General features: G+C 44.9%; 1 protein-coding gene across 1 annotated transcript; it reads left to right on the forward strand.

The window, feature by feature from the left end:
• Positions 1-13,847: 13,847 nt before the first annotated feature.
• LOC148453608 (glutamine amidotransferase-like class 1 domain-containing protein 3, mitochondrial) lies at positions 13,848-19,530 on the forward strand. Its single transcript, XM_088461935.1, has 4 exons — positions 13,848-14,002; positions 17,576-17,747; positions 17,859-18,060; positions 19,228-19,530. Exons 1-4 carry the CDS (start codon positions 13,895-13,897, stop codon positions 19,418-19,420), a joined length of 675 nt encoding a protein of 224 aa, XP_088318061.1. The 5' UTR covers positions 13,848-13,894; the 3' UTR covers positions 19,421-19,530.
• Positions 19,531-21,651: the final 2,121 nt, after the last annotated feature.

Here is a 21,651-nt window from a genome sequence, read left to right on the forward strand (position 1 = left end):
CACCTCCCAGCAGGTTAGACTCCGCACCTTTGTTCAGGTCTCGTCAACATCCAATATTTGTGGATGAGGAGATCTTATATACAGGCCCCACGCCTCCGATTCCTCCCTAAACCCGGGACCTCAGCTTTCATCTCCTCAGTAGGGGATTTCCCAAAGTCAAACATGACAGTCAGCTTCTTCCTGTATCCAGACTGTGCAGAATACTTACTGACTTCTGAGATTTCGCCAATCCCCGGGAATATTTTCCCCATTCTGCCCACTTCACTAGGAAGTGCCTACACTTCCCGGGGGTGAGGGGGGGGGGTTAGTGACCAGGGGCTGGCTGGCAACTTTCAGCCCGGGGGGCAAACAAGAGCAAGTGGCCCAGGTTTTCTAACAGCAAGAGCAATTTTAAGAATGGGCATGGGAATGTTGGGGGTGTGGTTTGTGTAATGTGGGTATGGGTACACATGGGAAGGTCCTGTGTATTACTGTGTAAGCAGGTATAAGAGGAGAATAAGGGAGGAGAGTCAGGTAGCAGCGCTAATGTCCCTAATAAAGGGGCAAGATAAACAAAATCCACTCCTCTTATGATGCCAATGGAGGGAATTAGGAATGGAGGGGCAATGCTGCCTAGGTTATGAGAGACCCCCCCTTAGTGTGCTGGACGCAAGGGCTCAGAGTTTTGCAGCACATGTTATGTGAAAATGCAGGACCACAGCAGGGGGCACTGAGATTGTGAGGGTGCCCACACATATATGCATTATTGTGCCCCTCTCTTCTCCTAGTATATATATATGCATTATTATGTGGTCCACAACCCCAAGTAATTGTCATCTGCTCCCTCCCCCAATGGTTAACTTACCTGCTCCGCTCGATAGTCTTTCTCCACTCGGCAGCTCAGCTTCTCCTCCAGGTTCAATCTCACCCTCTGCAGCCGCCGGATCCCTCTCCTGTCTCAAGGCTCTGACTGACAGTGACAGGTAGCAGTTAGCAACACTTAGATCCTGGTAGGCATACAGACAACATCGCAATGTCATGACATCACATTCGCGACTTTGCTGATTTAAGTGCAGTGTCCGCGAACAGTAATGGGTGCCAGTGCACTGCCTCAGCGGGGATACGAAGTTGCTGTCTTCTGGCAGCCAGGTACAGCTGCTACTGGGCTGCAGGACTATAGTGTGTGGCGGGGTCTTGAGCCCCAGGTGACCGTCTCATGGTCGCACCGCCATTATGGCCCTGGAAGTGTGTGCACAAGCAGCGGACACTCTCCCCCCGGGTCTCTGGTTATGATGACAGGATCTTTTTTTTACCTGTTATCACCGTCCCCACAGTGCTTCATGTGTTGTGGGCCAGCCCCCAGAGTAACAGCACATCAAGCTGCACAGACGGGAGGTTCCGAAACGCCATTCCTAATGACATAATCTTTCAGAAGACCTCCAGGAACGCCATTCTCTAGCGTTCCCCCTGAAAATAGCTATATATATATATATATATATACGATGTAGTTAAAAAACCTATGATCGGGATGCCGACTAATTAAATCCCAGTGCTATAATTCCGAACTGCGGACAGAAGACCGGCGCCGGAATTCCGACATGAGTGGAGATCCTGACACTGGGATCCCAACAGACGGCATCCCGATCATAGGATTAGGTTTAGGCCTCCCCCGGGAAGGGAGGTTAGGGTTAGGCACTAAGGGGGGATGGTTGGGTTTAGGCACTTATGGTTAGAATGTGGGGTAGGGAGGATTAGGGTGAGGGGTAGGGGGGGTTAGGGTGCAGGGTAGTGAGGTTTAGGGTAAAGAAAAGGATGGTTATGGTTAGGGTGTAAAAGGGGCAGGGATAGCATACTTATCCCCTATTGGGAACCTCAGCATCGGGATGCTGCTGTCGGTTTTTTGACAGCCGACATTCCCAACTGCAGGGATTCCATACCCAATCCTGTATACAGTTTTATATATATATATATATATATATATATATATATATACATACATACATACACATGCATACTGGCATACATACACACACAACATACAGACACACTTAGCACACACATATTTTAAATAATTAAACATCTTCTCCCTGCAAAGTTTGTGCAATTGTGACATATATATATATATATATATATATATATCTCCAATCTACCCTCCACTTACCTGGTATGGGTGGAGAAGACAGGAAGCAGGATCTCCCCCAGTCTGTGGTACTCCTCATCTCTGCCCTCTCTGACTCTCTCCTCCATGGGTGCGGTGCCAATTTATTTTTTCAGCTCCTCTTCCAACTCCCCCGACAAGCCACGCCCCTTTTCCCTTCTCCAGCCAGGGTTTCTGGGTAGGGAAACCTGGCTCCCCATTGGTCGACAGTGGCCATCTTTGTGTAGCCTGATATGGGGGCAGCCATTTTCTTATAGACTCTGCTATAGCTACTCGGATCTCTCTCTTGCAGAGTAGTGGCCGGGGAGCAGAAGCATCCTCTGCCTGCTGCAACCTGGCGGCCCTAGAAAACTAAAATTGTACCGGCCTGGAGGGCAGATGGCACCCTGCCCCCCGGCCCAGCCCGCCTCTGTTAGTGACCCACTCTTAAAATGTGGTTTTAGGTAACACAAGCTGTATTATCTATATGTGAAATCCTTTGGTTGGATAAATCGGGTGTCCCCTGGTGATTGGACCTTGTTTGTGGCATCACCCCACATAATCATGGTTACCAATCACATTTGGTGTTTCTGCAGTGCCGGACCAGCAAAGTACAGTTAGTAAAGAATACAAACTCACTTCATACAGGACTTGTGCAAAACCTTAGGCATGTGTAAGTTGTGCAAGACATAATATGTGCACTTCATACATATAAGCATCATACAACAGAGTTTGTAAATAAAATGGACAGTATGTGAAAGGAACAGATGGGGAGATGGAAATTTGAGACGGAGGGTGTAAGGGCCCTGCCTGTGAGTGTTACAGTCTAGAGGGAACGGGACCAATTAAGATTGTAGAGGTATATCATGATGAGGTTACGGGGTTGGGGGGGAATGGAAGTGGGGTCAGATAGGTTGGGGGTTAGGGTGAGTAGATTAAATATGATCTAAGAGGAGATTGGGAGTCAGTGGAGGGATATAGGACCGGATTCAGACCTGATCATTAGAAAGCGATCGCTTGTTGCTGGCGATGTTTGCTAATGTGCACATGCGCATACTTCGCAGTGCGCGTGCGCAAACTGGTACAAGCAAAGAGAGCCCAGTGGAATGAGTGACAGGAGAGGCCGTTTATGGGTGGTAACAGGGGCAGGGCAGTAGTATCGGGGGACTGGAGTTGCGAACGCAGGAGTGCCTAAGTGTTTTAACCATTTCAGAGGCATGCATGAATTAACAGGCAGCGTCATAGTACATGTCACCTGGTTGATTTATACACTGAAGTTCTCGCAGTGCTTGCGGTAGGGTATAGTCAACCGCAAGTGCTGCGGTCAGATCAAATGGAACCCGATGTACCGATGGTTGTATATACTTCCTGGAGATGACGTTCGCTAGTAGGTGGCTAAAGACAGGCTGGTGGGCATCTGTAAACACAAAGTGATTGCACGCCAAGACATAGTAGGCATGCTTATGCTTTGCCGTGCGAGCGCCTGCTTTGACGTCACTTAGCTGAATTTCCATACGCTGGGAGCGAGCGGCCGCATCTAGTGAGCGGGTCTGAATCAGGCCCATAATCTGTAGTGTAGCAGAGTTGGAGCTGCACAAGAGGAGGATTACTGTATATTGCTATCCACCCCTAAGCAATGAATTACAGACTGTTATCAGTTCATTAAGGCACTATACCCTTTAATATATATTACTGTACATTCTATTACATTTTAATGTATGATGGGCTATACTCTGCTAAAATAAGTGTCACAAGTGGCTGTGCTGGTAAAGTGACTGTGTATATGGAGCACACTGCGGACCTCATTCAGAGTCGGTCGTTGCGGCCGCACGGTCGTAAGGTAAAAGGGGCCGGATATGCAAATGAAGCGTTCGCAAGTTGTGTCGTTAAGATGGGATCGTTAGCTGGACGAGCGAGGGGAGGATGCGGCCGTAAGACTAAAAATACGCCCCCTTCTCATTCCCATTACACGTCATCTCCGGGCATATAAGGATTAATCGAGACCATCGGGAACCATCGGAGCTGGTCATAGACCTTAAGGTTGACCATACCCTCTCTTAAGCACTACGATCAAGTCAGTGTAAAAACCTCCCATGTCACATGTGCCATGACACTACTTAGTTAATTATGCACTCCCATAAAACGCCGTTTGCATAGTCAGGCACGCCTGCGTTCGGATCTCCACTCCCCCGTTCACAAGCACCTTCCCGTGTTACCACCGACAAACGCCTCATCCTGTCACTCAAACTAACGACCTGGCCAAGTTGAAGGAGAGAGCAATTTCTGATCGTAATAGCTAGTTTGCGCACGCGCATTGCGAATTTTACGCATGCGCAGTTTAGCGAACATCGGTGGCATATGACCGTGCGGCCACAACGACCGACTATGAATGAGGTCCTGCATGCTGATGTATGCTGTGCTATACTCTGCTGATTAAGTGGCTGTGTCCAGAGACTCACAAGTGGCTGTGCTGGTAAAGTGACTGTGTATAGGGGACACACTGCACGCTGATGTATGCTGCGCTATAATCTGCTGATTAAGTGGCTGTGTCCAGAGACTCACAAGTGGCTGTGCTGGTAAAGTGACTGTGTATAGGGACACACTGCATGCTGATGTATGCTGCGCTATTCTCTGCTGATTAAAGTGGCTGTGTTCAGATTCACAAGTTGCTGTGTGTACAAAAAAAAGTTTAAAAAAGTAAAAAAAACTTTCAAGAAAGTCAAAAGTTTTAAAAGTAAAAAAAAATAAAAAAAAATGTTGTGCTGTACCCCACTGTGTATACAAGCACCGTGATTTCTTGGGTGTTCTCCACTGTGTATACAAGCATGACTCTGTTGGCTGTACCCCACTGTGCATACAAGCACTGTGACTTCTTGAGCCATAGCCCATTGTGTATACAAGCACTGTGACTCCTTGGGCAGTACCCCACTGTGTATACAAGCACTGTGACTCTGTTGGCTGTACCCCACTGTGTATACAAGCACTGTGACTCCTTGGGCCGTAGCCCACTGTGTATACAAGCACTGTGACTCCTTGGGCTGTAGCCAACTGTGTGTTCACAGCACACAAGTACTGTGACAAGTTAACGCAAGAAAACAAGTTAAAAAAAGTATATAAAGTAAAAAAATTCATAAAAGTAAAGAACTGTTTATTTGTGCTGTACCCCACTGTGTACTGTATACAAGCACTGTGACTCTTTTAGCCATAGCCCACTGTGAATACCAGCACTGTGACTCTGTTGGCTGTACCCCACTGTGTATACAAGCACTGTGACTCTGTTGGCTGTACCCCACTGTGTATACAAGTACTGTGACTCCTTGGGCCATACCCCACTGTTTGTACAAGCACTGTGACTCCTTGGGCCATAGCCCACTGTGTATACAAGCACTGTGACTCCTTGGGTCATATCATATTGTGTATATAAGCACTGTGACTCCTTGGGCCATAGTCCACTGTGTATACAAGCACTGTGTCTCCTTGGGCCATAACCCATTGTGTATACAAGCACTGTGACTCCTTGGGCCATAGCCCATTGTGTATACAAGCACTGTGACTCCTTGGGCCATAGCCCACTGTGTATACAAGCACTGTGACTCCTTGGGTCATATCATATTATGTATATAAGCACTGTGACTCCTTGGGCCATAGTCTACTGTGTATACAAGCACTGTGTCTCCATGGGCCATAACCCATACTGTATACAAGCACTGTGACTCCTTGAGCCATAGCCCACTGCGTTTACAAGCACTGTGACTCCATAACCCACTGTGTATACAAGCACTGTGACTCCTTGGGCTGTAGCCAACTGTGTGTTCACAGCACACAAGTACTGTGACAAGTTAACGCAAGAAAACTAGTTAAAAAAAGTATATAAAGTAAAAAAATTCATAAAAGTAAAGAACTGTTTATTTGTGCTGTACCCCACTGTGTACTGTATACAAGCACTGTGACTCTTTTAGCCATAGTCCACTGTGAATACCAGCACTGTGACTCTGTTGGCTGTACCCCACTGTGTATACAAGCACTGTGACTCTGTTGGCTTTACCCCACTGTGTATACAAGTACTGTGACTCCTTGGGCCATACCCCACTGTGTGTACAAGCACTGTGACTCCTTGGGCCATAGCCCACTGTGTATACAAGCACTGTGACTCCTTGGGTCATATCATATTGTGTATATAAGCACTGTGACTCCTTGGGCCATAGTCCACTGTGTATACAAGCACTGTGTCTCCTTGGGCCATAACCCATTGTGTATACAAGCACTGTGACTCCTTGGGCCATAGCCCATTGTGTATACAAGCACTGTGACTCCTTGGGCCATAGCCCACTGTGTATACAAGCACTGTGACTCCTTGGGTCATATCATATTATGTATATAAGCACTGTGACTCCTTGGGCCATAGTCTACTGTGTATACAAGCACTGTGTCTCCTTGGGCCATAACCCATACTGTATACAAGCACTGTGACTCCTTGAGCCATAGCCCACTGCGTTTACAAGCACTGTGACTCCATAACCCACTGTGTATACAAGCACTGTGACTCCTTGGGCCATAGCCCATTGTGTATACAAGCACTGTGACTCTTTGGGCCATAGCCCACTGTGTATACAAGCACTGTGACTCCTTGGGCCATAGCCCACTGTGTATACTAGCACTGTGACTCCTTGGGCTGTAGCCAACTGTGTGTTCACAGCACACAAGTACTGTGACAAGTTAATGCAAGAAAACTATTCATAAAAATTTAAAAAGTTCATAAAAGTAAAGAACTGTTTATTTGTGCTGTACCCCACTGTGTACTGTATACAAGCACTGTGACACCTTGGGCCATAGCCCACTGTGTATACCAGCACTGTGACTCTGTTGGTTGTACCTCACTGTGTATACAAGCACTGTGACTCATTGGGCCATAGCCCACTGTGTATGCAAGTACTGTGACTTTGCTTACCATACCCCACTGTGTGTCCATAACAAACAAGTACTGTGACTCTGCAGTGAGCGGTGATTAGTAAATACATAATACTAGTAAGTCGTTTTTTTTTGTACAACTTTAGTGTTTTCATCATTATGGATCACGACAGCCAACCGAGAGGAGAGCAAAAGCAGCAAGCAAATGTTATCTGAAATAAAAAAAAATTACATTTTACAGGGGTAAAGACAAAAACACTTCTAAAGGTTAGTGCAGAAAAACAGAAAATTGGCAACATCACATTCACCACACGCAGTGGCAAGGAAAGGCTCAGGCCTTGGCCTTTATTTCTGAGTGGTGGTTCTGCAACTGTAAGTGAGGCATCTTCTGCCTCTCATGACAATGAAAGACTTTTTCACTCAGACTTTAGAAGAAGTATAAAAAAACTTAAAACCACTAAGGCAGTAAATCAAACTGTGCGTTCAGAAACACAAATATCACAAATCCCTGAGGAGAGTCTAAGGGGTAAATTTACTAAAGTGAAAGTTTTTAGAAGTGAGTTTTAGAAGAGATGTTGCCCATAGCAACCAATCAGATTCTACTTAACATTTAACTAGCACCTTCTAGAAGATAATAGCTAGAATCTGATTGGTTGCTATGGGCAACATGGCTTCTAAAACTCACTTCTAAAACCTCTCACTTTAGTAAATTTATCCCTAAGTGTGTCCACAAGTGCTATGTGTGAACCTGACCGTTCAGAGAAGCCGCCTTCCACAGTTTTACAGATGTTGACCTTATTAAATATATTTAATAAGGTCAACATCAGGATCATTGGGATTCACAGTGTCTGTGTACTAACTTTTCATGAGATGTTTTGGCTTTTTAAAAGCCTATATAGTTCTACAAAAGAAAAGCCGAGAAGACCGTATAGATGATTTTGAACATAATATATAAAATCCCCTCTGTATTTGTGGGGATGAGCAGCATAAGTATTGCTGATGACATAGAAATTAAGGATACCAACATGGAATTGCAAAAGGATGAGGGGGATATTTGTGTAGCTGTCACTAGCACTAATGAGGATATTGAGGATGCGGATGTTATTTGTGTAAGTCAGCTACCAGTGGAAGCAGCTCTTGACCATTATAAGAAGGCCATTGTCATGCCTGGGCATAGGACCAACAAATCCACCTCTTATGTGTGGAATTATTTTTACCCAAATCCTGACAACATTTGTCAAGCCATCTGTAGCCATTGTGGAGGGTAGGGACATTAAGCATCTAGGAACCTCCACGATATTACATCATCTGCAGCGAGCTCATGACAAGTATTTGATAACATCAGAAACTGGTGCTAAAAAAAATAACAAGCAGTCCAGCATCAGCTAGCTCCCTTCTCTCTACTAGATCCCAGCATCTGCAATCTCCACCACCAACACCTTCCTTGTCAATATCCTCAGTAATGATCAGAGGTAGTCCAGCATCCAATTTGTTATTGCTAGGTGTCTCCTCCCCTTTCCAGGGCTGAGCGCCCTACTGCTGCTGGGGGTGGATCTTCATCCCAGAAGTGGACCAAGAAGACTACTAGTTATATATGATTGGACACGCCGGCTTTTGCTCCCTTACGGCATACTGACTGTCTGTCAGACATACTACAAGCACTGATACATCTAGATGCCCATTTAAAGGGATCTCGCTGAGCCAAAGTAAAGCATCACCGCTACAGGGAATACTCTCCGTCATCAGGCTGGAACAAACGGCATGTCCGGTTAGGACGCAGTAAGTTCTAATCACTGTGGATTACTAGACTGTATCTACTTTTCAGTGATCTGGTACTGTTGGACTGTGGATTGAGATTTGGCCCTCGATTAATAACCACCTTATTTAAATCCACACAGCACATTTTGCTGATTAATAATTTACTATAATGTGATGATCACTGTGCTTGTGCACAGCCAGTGATTAACGCCGCTCGGGGAAACAAGACTGATTAACTAATCATCCCCGTCTTTTTATAATATTTCAGTGATTTAATAAGCCTTTTTTTCTTCAGCTGCTGATGTGGATACTTAATAACAGCCAAGTTGATACAATTATACAGAGTGGATACGATCTACAAACTCTGTGAAACAATTGTTATAAGCAGAGCAAGTGTGTTTTTTAATACTTATTGAAGTTGAATACCTTTGCTGAGTGTGTTGTATTCAATTATTCATTTAATTTGATTATTAATTTTTCTAACTATATTCTTTGTGTATATTTATTGTCTAGTCATTATTCTGTGCATGTTTAATAAATTGTTTATAAACCAGACCGCAATTTTTGATCATTAAACACCCTCAAGTATAGCGCAATAATTTGCATATTTAGTTTAACAAAACAATTGACTGTTAAACAATCCTTTGCAAGAGGAAGCAAATATGACAACTCTCACCCAGTCGCACAGCGGATCACTGGTGCCATGACGGCTATGCTAGTATTAGATCTGCGTCCAATATCCAAAATTAATGCAGTGGGTTTTACACAGTTAATTGAGGTCCTGTGTCCCCGGTATCAAATTCCGTCTCGGTTTAATTTTACCCGAAAAGCCATTCCTTGGCTGTACCAGGACGTAAAAAAACCTGTAATTATTAGCCTACAAGCTGCGATTGTACCCACTGTCTACTTATCCACAGATATGTGGACAAGCGGTAGTGGGCAAACTAAAGATTACATGACTGTGACAGCCCACTGGGTAGGTGAATCGCCTTGAGCAGCAGCAGAAGCGGTATCTAACAAACAATGCCAGCTAATTCAGAGGCAGGCTACTCTGTGTATCACCGGATTCAATAAGAGGCATACTGCTGACAACCTCTTAGAAAAAGAGATGGCATAGAAACATTGGACTCAATGCCCACTTGGACTCTCCTCAGGATTTGTGATTTCTGATAATGCCACAATTATTGTGAAAGCATTACAGCTGGGTGAATTTCAACACATCCCATGTTTTGCTCACACTATCAACTTACTGGTGCAGGGTTTTAAAAAAAAATGACAGGGGCATGCAGGAGATGCTGTCTGCGGCCTGAAAAATGTCGGGAAATTTTCGGCATTCAGCAACAGCATGCAGGAGATTGCAGCAGCTGCAAGAACAGTTTAATTTGCCCTGCCATCAACTGAAGCAAGAGGTGGTAACTAGAGATGAGCGGTTCGAATTCAGAGGAATCCGAACAGCTTCCAACAGGTGGAATCCGAGTACACCCGAGCTCAAGCATGGGTGTTCCCGCCTGACTCGGATTCCACCTCGCGGCCAAACGTCACCCAGCCGACGTCGGATTCTCGCAAGACTCAGGTGACGTTTGGCCTCGATAAAAGCGCGGCGCCCGGGACTCGGCGCCATTTCACGCTTCACGCTGTGCAGAGTTGAGCTCTGCATGACGGAGGGAGGGAGTCAGGGCTGATCGGAGGCACACACAGGGCCTGATTCAGAGCCGGACGCTCTGAATGAGCACCCGCTCTGAATCAGGACGTTTTTTTTTTTTTGCAAAGCGGCCTCTTGGACGCTCGCATAGCTGTGGGTTACCACCCACAGCTTATGCGAGCGTCCATGATGATGGTCGCGATGGTCAAGACCATTGCGACCATCGGGCTTGCGATGAGACCATTTTGGTAGGGTCTTGTTTCCGCAAGCCCCAGAGTGCTTTCGGCTCTAACAGAGCTGAAAGCACTCCCACTGACATCACTTGTGATGTCAGTGGAGCCGGACCCAGACAGTAGGCGTTCCCATGGGAACGCCTCTGTCTGGGCAGCCACGCCCCCGGCACACCCACCAAAGGGGGCATGCTGTCACTCACTATCGACAGCACACCCCCTTTGGTGCGAGACCCACAACGACGACTTCCCCGTCGTTATTCGGGTCTCGCGCATATGCACGACGGAGGTGCCTCCGTCATGTGCATGCGCATTTGGGCAACATCGACCCGCTTGCGAGCGCTCAGAGCTCACGAGTGGGTCAGAATCAGGCCCACAGTACGCTGATGTATGCTGTGCTTACTCTGCTGTATTAGCTTGGCCCTGTACTATTCAGTGGACTTTTTTTTTGTGCTGTACTCTAATGTGCTTACAAGCACAGTGACTTGTTTGTTATAAGTGTATAGAAGCACCAGTGGTGTATCTAGGGATCCGAGCACCCCTCGCAAGGTAATGGACTGGCGCCCCCCTCCCCCCATAATTTCAGGACGTGCCACCCAGTAGTAGTTCCCCCTATGCATTGCCCCCAGTAGTAGTCCCCCCCTATACAGTGCCTCCAGTAGTAGTCCCCCCTATACAGTGCCCCCAGTAGCGGCCACCCCCCCCCCATAATGTGCCCCCAGCAGCAGCCCCCACAATACAGTGCCCCCAGCAGTGTCCATCCCCCCATAATGTGCCCCCCAGTAGCGGCCACCCCCTATACAGTGCCCCCTAGTAGCCACAATCTCCCACTGTGCTGGCGGCTGTGTGTTTGTACACTGTGTAGGGCAGACCACTCTCACTGTGGTCGGCCCTACACTTGGGGCCCGGCGGACTAGCGGGTCTAGTTCAAGCCCCTGGGGTAGTCCACCCATTGGCTGCTGGTGGCACTGCTGGACAGAGCCCCCCCTTTGGCCGGTGCCCCTGGCGAGTGCCATCCTGGCCAATGGGTAGATACCCCCCTGAGAAGCACCATGACTAATTGGGCCTTAGCCCACTTTATACAAGCACTGTGACTTCTTGGGCATAAGCCCTCTGTGTATACAAGCTCCGTGACTGCTTGGGCATTAGCCCTTTGTATACAAGCACTGTGACTTCTTGGGCATAAGCCCTCTGTGTATAAAAGCACTGTGACTCCTTGGGCAGTAGCCCCAGTGGCGTATCTATAAAGGGTGCAGTGTGTGTGGGGCACACAGGCCCCCGGAGCCAGGGGGGCCCGCACCGCACACACTGCACCATATTATTTTAAACTTACCTGTCCGTGGTCCTGCGTCCAGCTCAGCGCTGCTCAGAACACCGTAAAATGGCCTCCACAGCCATTTTTCTGGTGTTCTGTGCATGCGCAGTAGACTCCAGGTGCACTCTAGTGCCCAGAGTCTCCTGCGCATGCACAGAATTCCGGAAAATGGGCACCATACCCATTTTTCTGGCGTTCTGCACATGCACAGTAGACTCTGGGCACACTCTAGTTCCCGGAGTCTACTAAGGCTCCGGTGGCTGGCTAGCCACGTCAGCCAGCTGTCGGCCACCGGGGAGAGAGGAGGGGGCCCCGCATGGGTAGTGCACATGGGCCCCCTCCTCTCTTAAGACGCCCCTGAGTAGCCCTCTGTATATAAAAGCACCGTGACTCTTTGGGTCGCAGCCCTCTGTGTATAAAAGCGCTGTGACTTCTTGGGCCTTAGCCCTTTGTGTGTCCATAACACAGAAGTACTATGACTCAGTAGTGAGTGGCAGTGAGTGGAAATGTTTCATAGATGTGTTTTAAACTGTGGTGTCTGTCGCTTAGTAACCAGCCAGCTCGCTGCAGCCTTTAGCCAATAAAGGTGAAAACAATATTGTGAGCTGTGAGGTGGTCTAAACTGACTGTAAATGACTGGAAATGAATGTTATTGGGGTTAATAATACTCTTGGAACAAAAAAAGCCCAAATGATGTTATTTTAGCTTTTTTTGTACATTTTTGTAAAAAAATCCAAATCCAAAACCAGTCACGGCAGTTTGGCAAATCCAAATCCAAAGCCGGATGGCGAATCAGAGCCAAATCCAAATCCTGCAAAAATGGTCCGGCGCACATCCCTACAAATTAGTAATGTGTTAATAATAACCAATCAAACCAACTCCCAAATCCTTTAAATAGAAAACAATCTAACTCAGAAATTTACTAAGAATCGTGTGTGAAATATCATTGCTTTAAAGTAGTAGTAGCAGTGGTGTATCTAGGGGGGGTCAAGCAGGGCACGTGCTCTGGTCGCCATTGGACCGGTGGTGTGGGCAGGGTGCCACCGGCTGCAGTCCAGGACACAGGTCAGTGTAGCACGGACTGCATGGAGTGCGGTCCGCACTACACAGTAACAAACCCCGGCGTCGGGTACACTTATACTACCCGGCTGCGGTGTGTTTGTTTTGGCAGCCAATGAGAGTCAGACACACTCTCATTGGTTGCTGCACCCACTGCGAGAGCAATGCTGGAGCTCACTCATGAGCTCCACCTTCCAGCTCCCGCAGTGGGTGATGGGAGAGACATCATGACGTCTCTCCCATAGTGCCGAGTGGGCCAGGAGGAAGGAGTAGCGGATGGCAGCTGGCACAAGAGCAGGGAATCAAGTGGTTTTTTTTGTCTTTGTCCTTATATATGTAAGGGGTACTGGCACTGCATGGGGGGGCACTGTATAGGATGGACTACTAATGGGGGCATTATATAAGGGGCACTACTGGGGGGGGTAAGCACAATTTACTTATTATTTTTTTTCTCAATAACAAACTTAGGGGTGCCGTGAAAACAATGCTGATACTCTAGAGCGCTGCGATTCAAAAAAGTTTGGGAAGCACTGCTCTAGCATGTTAAAACTAGGGAAATCTAATGAAATAGGTCTGGAATACACTCCCTAGGTGAGCCACATAGAGTGGGAAAGCCCCAAGCTCTAGTTAGATGATTACAGTGGAATAATTGCTGGCAGCACTTCCCTGTCTGTAGGCTCCTCCCCTAGACACGCCCCCTCTCTGTGTATAAAAGTGACGGGGTCACACACAGCTCTCAGCATCAGCAGTCTCTCTCTCTCTCTCTCTCTCTCTCTCTCTCTCTCTCTCTCCCTCCAGCAGCTGCTACTACTATCAGGTATTCCAGGCTCCTGCTCCCAGTGTGACACCAGTGTGCTGCAATCATCATGTCCAAGAAGGTGGCAGTGATCCTCTCTGGCTGCGGGGTGTATGATGGGAGTGAGATCCACGAGTCCTCTGCTGTGTTTGTGCATCTGAGCAGAGCTGGCTATCAGGTGAGATATATCAGTGTTTCATTGCACAGAGCACATGGAAGTTATTACTATTACAGGGTCTTATACAATGGAGGCTGTATACACGTACTTGTGTTTCTTCATTATGCAAGAAGTAATTATTGTGCAAGATGCTGTAATATCAGTCACATGTTACAGACATACTGCCCTTCTTACATCTGCTGTATACACGGTCATATAGCAGAGGGCACTTTATGATGTACCAGTTGTACAAATAATTAAGAATATAACAAATGTCTTAGTTTACAATGTTTAGTGTAACATACAGTGTAACTATAGTCCTGGCACAATTTAATAAGAATGTTTATCTAAATAGTATTACTAGTCATTGTAGTAGTTTACATTGATATTTCATGCTTGAAATACATTTACCTGCATAGAGCCTTCTGCAGACCAGCAAGTTCTGTAATAATATTATTCTACAGTTACAGCAATCAGTCAGTCAGTTCTCTAACCTGCCGTATTATTACCACCTTTCCTGCATTATTAGTTTGCCCACATATCTCTGCTACATTGTAATTTTTACATTCTTATTCACTGATTCTGATTATGTTGCTGCAATAACAAAATATTCAATACAATAAGGTGCTGGCTGACTTGGCAGCCATACTGTACTTAGAGGACTTGTTACTGTACTGTTCAAAAATGTTTGGCCCAAAAAAATAAATAAAACCTCTTGCCCCTGTTTATCTGATAGGCGCTCTGTGATTCCCACACTTTCCTTGGTAACGTTTTTTTTTTTTTATCTGTCTCTGTCCTGAGTAAGAAATAGGCAGCAATGTACAAAAAAGAAATAAATATATATTAGAGTGTGACTTTTTTTTTCATCCATTTGTAAGAATAACTAACTCCGTACACAAGCCAGCTGTCACCCTAACCATGCATATAGAAGTAATACATTATTTTAGAACACTGTATACTTGTAAGCATCTTCTGGTTTTTATCGTCCCCCAAAATTCAATAATTAATAGATACTGTCATGTCTCCCTTATGGAGAATAATGATATCACTTAAGGCTCATGACATAGGAGCCCATTTATCAATGATCGCTTTTGCAATGCAATCAGGGTATGCCAGGAACGCGTAAGAAAAATAAAAAAGAAGACAGAAATGTCCCTTGGTTGGTGCACTAACAAAAAATTTAATAAAATGTAACTTTTATTAAACAATATTAAAATTGTATATATAATAATCTCTCCAGTGAAATATAAAAAATGAAAAACGTCTCAGTGTGTTAATTATTGAAATGAATAGTGTTATTGGTACACCTGCACGTGTAATGGTGACACAAAAATGGATATTAATAAATAGAAAATCTCTCACAAATAAGTCATAGAATATATGCAAATCCAAAAATAGCAAATCAAAAAATGCATTTAATTGGGACCAATTATATGTGGCATGCTATAACATCCCTAAAAGTGGGATAATATTCTGCAATGTCCACTGCATGTCAGAATTGCCATGATATGCATGTGAGAAGTGGCCGCAATATACTCATATACCTAGATTGCCACCTGTAACTGAAATGCACATGGAATCTAATACATTTAAACAAGGGTTGACTTAACTGCTGCAAAGCCAACAAATAACTTTTAACATCTAAGGGGCTGGAATTATATTCCGTAAAGACTGACTAATATACTTGTAATCAGTCAATTGGCTCAATTAATATAGATTTCATATCACAAATGTCATGTAGGAATAGGAGATTGATATCTTATATTATCACCTTATCCCCTCATGTTATTCTACCATGTTTTTGGACATAATTGGCTATTCATTAGGCTGCAGGTAAACATGCACATGTGCTGTCTGCAGTGTATTCAGCAAATCTCTGGAAAGAAAGCCAAATCTTCAGATATACAATGTTGCAGTGTCACAGTGTCTTGTTATAATGTTAGCAGCACATGTAGCCATTTAAATCATAAGGGTATTTGCATTAGCTTTGACAATAAGAAAACCCATGCCCAAATTAGGGAGTATCTGGGAAAAAAGCCAAATTTGAACAGCACACATGGTGTGTATAAATGATTCTAAGCTTGCTGCTGTTCATGCAGCTATAAATAAATAGGATCTAACATGAATAGCTGGTAACTTAGTGAGTCTAGAAACAGCTCTAATCAGTCACATGGTATACACTATCTGAGCCTTACACTAGCTCACTAATAATGGTTGAATTCAGCAGTATAAGTTATATGAGTATTAGGTTTGACTTAATTGATATAATATATATGAGCATTACATCAGCTCAATAGAGATAAGTGTCTCATATACACAGCGCATATATCAGGTGAGTACTGAGTGAAGTATTATCTTCTTTTTACATCACATCACATCACTACAGACGTTTGAGCAGTAACATATCTGCTCATGCAGCAGTAAAATCCCTGCTGCTGCCAACGTACGTTTCACAAATGAGAGTTTTTTCCTTTATGCCAGGAACGCCCCTGATCGCTTTGCAAAAAGTGATCCTATCGGCTGGATGTATCATCCGGGACATGTAGGGACACGAGCTGTGAAAGGAGTCCATCCCTGCGATGTCTCCGGAGAGCTGCCGGCCACTGCAAGGGGTGGTTCGCATGTGCAGTCCCGTGGACTGCATATGCGCCATAGCCGGGGATGGTTCCGAGGGATCCCTCTGCCAGCTAATAGTGCGTGATGTAGCCCATAGGCTACAGTGGCTAAAGTCATCTTCAGATGGCGTTAGCTGTGGGGGCCAATATCGGGAATGCATCGCATATCGATATTTGTAAATTTGGCAGCATCACATCTCCCCATAGAAACCTATGGGGGAGGCGGCTGCCAGCAGTAATGGAGGGATCACATCAGGTATATGAGATACCTGCTGCGGTCCCTCCTTAATACATCCTGGGGATGCTTAGTATTTGAGGTAAACCCCAGGGATTATACCTCAAATACACTTTGATAAATGGGCCCCTAAGACTCATGACTAGATGGGAGCAGAGGTATAACTAGGTATTTGAAGGCCCCATAGCAAAAGTTTGTAGGGCCCCTATGTACCACCCAATGGTGAGAAATGTATATAACACATGTAACTTTGACAAAGAAGATGGGGTCCCCTCAGCTCTGGGCCCCATAGCAGCTGCACACCTTGCACCTATGGTAGTTACACCCATGGATGGGAGGGGAGTCTGCTGCCCAATTCCGCATCACATCTAGGTGTCTGGGGACATGGACATTACAGCATGTGTAGGGGAAGGTATGATAGTGTGACGATGACCTTCCAACTGCATGTACCAACTATAACTATCACTTTATGTTTTGGCTGCAGACCCTGTGTCATGGGGTCAGTTACCGATATCTGCTGCAATATAGCAACATAAGTCCTCTACATCAGTTACTGTCTTGTTACACTGTGCTCTTTTTTCTGAGTACCCTAATGGGCCTTCGGTGCTTCTCTCAGAGCAATACAACTCTACCCTGTATATGATTATGTTATTAGCTTACCCATGTTGCGGTGTGTTTGCCTGTGATGTTACTGTGTGTGTATTCTTAGTGTAATCAGGAGTTCTCTCCGTTTTCCTCCCGCAGTATGTGGTTTTCGCACCCAATATAGACCAGATGCATGTTGTGGACCATGTGAAAGGACAGCCCACTGAGGAAACCCGTAATGTGCTCACAGAGAGTGCGCGGATCGCAAGAGGAAACATTAAGGACCTTACACATCTGACAGTCAGTGAATATGATGCACTCATCATACCAGGTACAGTGATAGATGCATATTCTGTGTATCTGTACAAACCATAGTAAGTAAGATAAATGTATGTGATGAGGAGAATTGTTCATTCGGTCTTCTCTGTTCATCCTTACCCAGGAGGTTTCGGAGTAGCTAAGAATCTCTCTACCTGGGCAGTGGAAGGGAAGGACTGTTCTGTTATAGAAGCTATTGAAGAAACGATTAAAGGATTTCATGCTGCTAAGAAGCCCATTGGCCTGTGCTGTATCTCCCCTGTGCTGGCTGCAAAACTGCTCCCTGGGTGTGAAGTCACCGTTGGCTGCGATACAGAATGTGAAAAGTATGTTCCAGCCATGTGCTAGATTACAGGGCAATGTGTGTGGCTAAAAGGCCATAATTCCCTTTTTATATTTGGTAGAGATTTTGGAAACAAGCAGACCCTAATGTTACTATAACTGATACACTGGGTGGATGCTAGTAGGACTTGTGCCATCACACAATTCTGGAAACCTATCAAGTGTTTATTCCCCCGCAGAGGGCATACTGGCTATCTGGCACTTCTGTCAAATGCTAGATGGGCTGATGGCCTGTCTTGGTTGGCATTGCTGGATTAGGAAGGAGGCAAATGCACTAGGGCCAGCACTTTCAGGGATCCCCCGCTACCCACCACCAATAAGATCACTGATCTGCATTAGCAGCCTCTGTCTGTTGTAACCACACTATTCACTATGGCATGGCAGAGCACTGCTAACAGCTGCACCAGCGTCCGCCCAATTGGAGCACACCGTAAAAGCCTGTGCAGGCTCTATGCTACAAACACAGGGGAGGAGGAGGGCAGGCGGTGAGGCATATGAGAGGCAAGCGCAGGTCAGTCATTAGCCCTATGCAGACTCTGCTGTTACAAGGTATACATAAAAATTGGTTTCACTATAAAAGAGAAAAAATATATTACACACACACGTAATAGTGTGGTGGTGGACTTGATGGAGCAATTCAGTGCCCCCAGTTGTGGTGTCCTTACTTCTATTAATAATCACTGCTATCATATATTTCTACTACTGCCCCAACCCAGCTGCCATCCGTCTTCCTACTAATAATTCCCAGTCCAGCTCTGTCCACATGTATATTTACTTCAGTCCCTAAATTGGGAGGTGATTGGAGGAAGAGGAACAAGGGAGTTTGCCCAACACCAGAATCCGTACCGACAGCTGTTGCTAAACACCTGTAATCCTTATCTGGCCTATATATGAATTAGAACATGTAATATAGATTAGAGGTAATCGCCATGTGGCTCTGCTGGATGTGGAGCAATAACTCCCTATACAACCTGGTAGCCAGACACCCACAGGATCCCTATGTCTGATATGCTAGAAGTCATTATCTATAAGGATCAAAGATAATAAATAAGTAAAAAAATAAACCCTGGGACTGTGGAAGACATTTGTATTGTACTTTACACTGTCATTTAATCACCATTGTAACCTCCTGTCATTTGTCTGTTCCGCAGGTGGCCCCATGCTGGGACAGCTGGAGCCATTACACAACTTGGCTGTAAACATGTCAACAAACAGGTCAATGAAGTTCATGTGGACACGAAAAATAAACTGGTCACTACCAGCGCTTTCATGTGTAATAGCCCCATACATGAGATCTTCCATGGCATCAGTGAGATGGTTAAAGATGTAATAAAGCTTATATAAGTTAGTAAGGAAAATTAATACAGCTGAATTTTAATATGTAGATAAAACTCCATTATGTTGAATAATTATGTATTTATTTGTTGACCTGAATAAACTAACTTTGAAATTCAGTAGGTGATTCTGGTGCTTTTTTATTTGGAATATCAGTTATTCTGTACACACCATAAATATGCCACAAAAAGATGTTTTAAAGACACATTTGTGTTTCCACATCTGTATTTTGAGTTGCATGAATCTTTAAATACTGCAACCTTTAAGGTGTGTACACACTGTACAATATCTATGAATGATAACTAGAGCGTTAATTTTTATGCAGTGAACGACCAACGATGCTCGTTCCCGCATTAACGATATCTATGAACGTCTGTACATGGAGGCCAACTTGCACGATATTGTCAACTTTGCCTGTACAGAGATGTGGCTGGATGACTTCACTGAAAGATATCTTTCAAGTCGTTGGTGGTACAGATCGTACCGTCTGTATGCAGCTTAAGACTGTGCTACCACCTGCTATAAGGTGATGATGGAAGGCTGCAAGTCGTCAGCCTCCCTCACCCCCCGGTTCAGGGCACTTACAGTACATGCAGCCACTTATCCTCCATTCCTCTTACAGCTCCAGCCTAAATAAAGACACTGCCGGGTTTATTTCTCATTTGAAAATTGTGTTTTTGTTTCTCCATCAATTTTGCCAGCAGGATTTAAAATGACAACAATTGTATTAAAGGCAAAATCCACTTTTTTGAATATTTTTCAATCTTGTTTGACTTTGTGTTAACCCCACCCTACTGTCTATATTCCAATTTCTTTATATTGGAATTTTCTGCTTTGAACGTCATAAAGTTATGTTTAGATATATTAGTTCTAATGAATCTTACTCCAAAATTTCAGCTTAGTTACATTTCTATCACTTGTAGTTTCTGGTATTTCATTTGTTTATCTTGACTACACTTCTAATTTTTTTTTTTTTCTTTTTTAATAGTAATTTTCAACCACAGAAATAAGGGATCTAGAGATACTGTAGATAACAAAATTGCTATACCTTTACCTAAAGTCCTAACTCGCCCATAGTGAAGAATTGTATTGGGCACTCCCATGAACTACAAGCCACACCCATTTAGTCTGTGATAACAAGGGGACTGTCCCAGATAGAGAATATAATTTCCTTATAATCTTTGGTTCTTTTATCAGAAGGTTCAAAATTCTAATAGGGATGTGATATATAGTTTTAGTGCTAATTTACAAAGCTAAAAAAAATATTTTCACACAAATTTACTAACAATTTCTTGCCAGGAGATGAGCGAAGTGCACGTCCTGGCGAAGAGCTGGAAATAGCGTGATGCTATCACACTGCTTCCAGGTCTCCAGATGGCGCATGCATCGCTAGGGAGCGAGGCTCTGTATCCAGAAGAATGTGCGAATAAGTGGCCCATAGGCTACTGTAGCATAAGGCCAACTATTCTGGAGCTTGGTAAACCTGCTTTGCAGCCCCATAGAAACCTTTGGGGGCTGCTATTGGAAATGGAGGGACGCAGCATATATCAGAGATACTCTCACCAGTACTGAGATACTGCCACGCCTTAAACTCAGAGTAGTAGAGGTTTATATAAATTACAGGTGATCACATAAACTAGGCTGGAATAGTAGAAAAACACATACAATGAGGCTGATTAAACATGTGCGTAGATAATAACAGCAGGAGCTAATCACAGGTGATTGCACACAATTGTCACGGTACCAAATGTAAGGAGATACTTCACAGTAGATGTTTGCAAGAAACATGAGGCGTAGATAATAACAGCAGGCACAAGTAACAGCAGACTGTAACAGATGATGACAAACAATTGTCACGGTTCTAAAAGTAAGTAAGGTAATACTTGGCAGTAGACGTTTTGCAGAAATCATGAGACCATAGATCAGACCGGCTAGGTGCACAGCAATACAGGAATCCAACAGAACTGAATACACCAGGGTAAGCAGGCTGACTCAGAAGAAGCTATAACCAGCATTGAGTAACATGGCTGGGTGCCATAAAACAGAGAGAAGGACCAATGAGAGGCCTGCCAGAGAGACCAGCACCTTAATGAAAGAACCAGTGCAGCTGTGATGCTGCACATACAACAACATCCGGGCTGCTAGGTAACAGTTGAGACCAGAACATCCTGTGGCAGCCTGGAGTCCCTAGTGACTGTTGGGACCATCGGCTGATGCGGCGTCCCAGTTGCCTGGTAACG

This window comes from Taudactylus pleione, unplaced genomic scaffold (assembly GCF_031769625.1).
Source record: "Taudactylus pleione unplaced genomic scaffold, aTauple2 ptg001126l, whole genome shotgun sequence".
In the NCBI taxonomy this organism is placed as follows: domain Eukaryota; kingdom Metazoa; phylum Chordata; class Amphibia; order Anura; family Myobatrachidae; genus Taudactylus; species Taudactylus pleione.

What these genes read in the sequence shown, in the direction of transcription:
- LOC148453608 (XM_088461935.1), top strand. Translation starts at nt 13,895, where the DNA reads ATGTCCAAGAAGGTGGCAGTGATCCTCTCTGGCTGCGGGGTGTATGAT. An exon ending in TGAGCAGAGCTGGCTATCAG is followed by an intron (nt 14,003 to 17,575) that starts GTGAGATATATC and finishes TTCCTCCCGCAG; the next exon opens with TATGTGGTTTTCGCACCCAA. An exon ending in TGATGCACTCATCATACCAG is followed by an intron (nt 17,748 to 17,858) that starts GTACAGTGATAG and finishes ATCCTTACCCAG; the next exon opens with GAGGTTTCGGAGTAGCTAAG.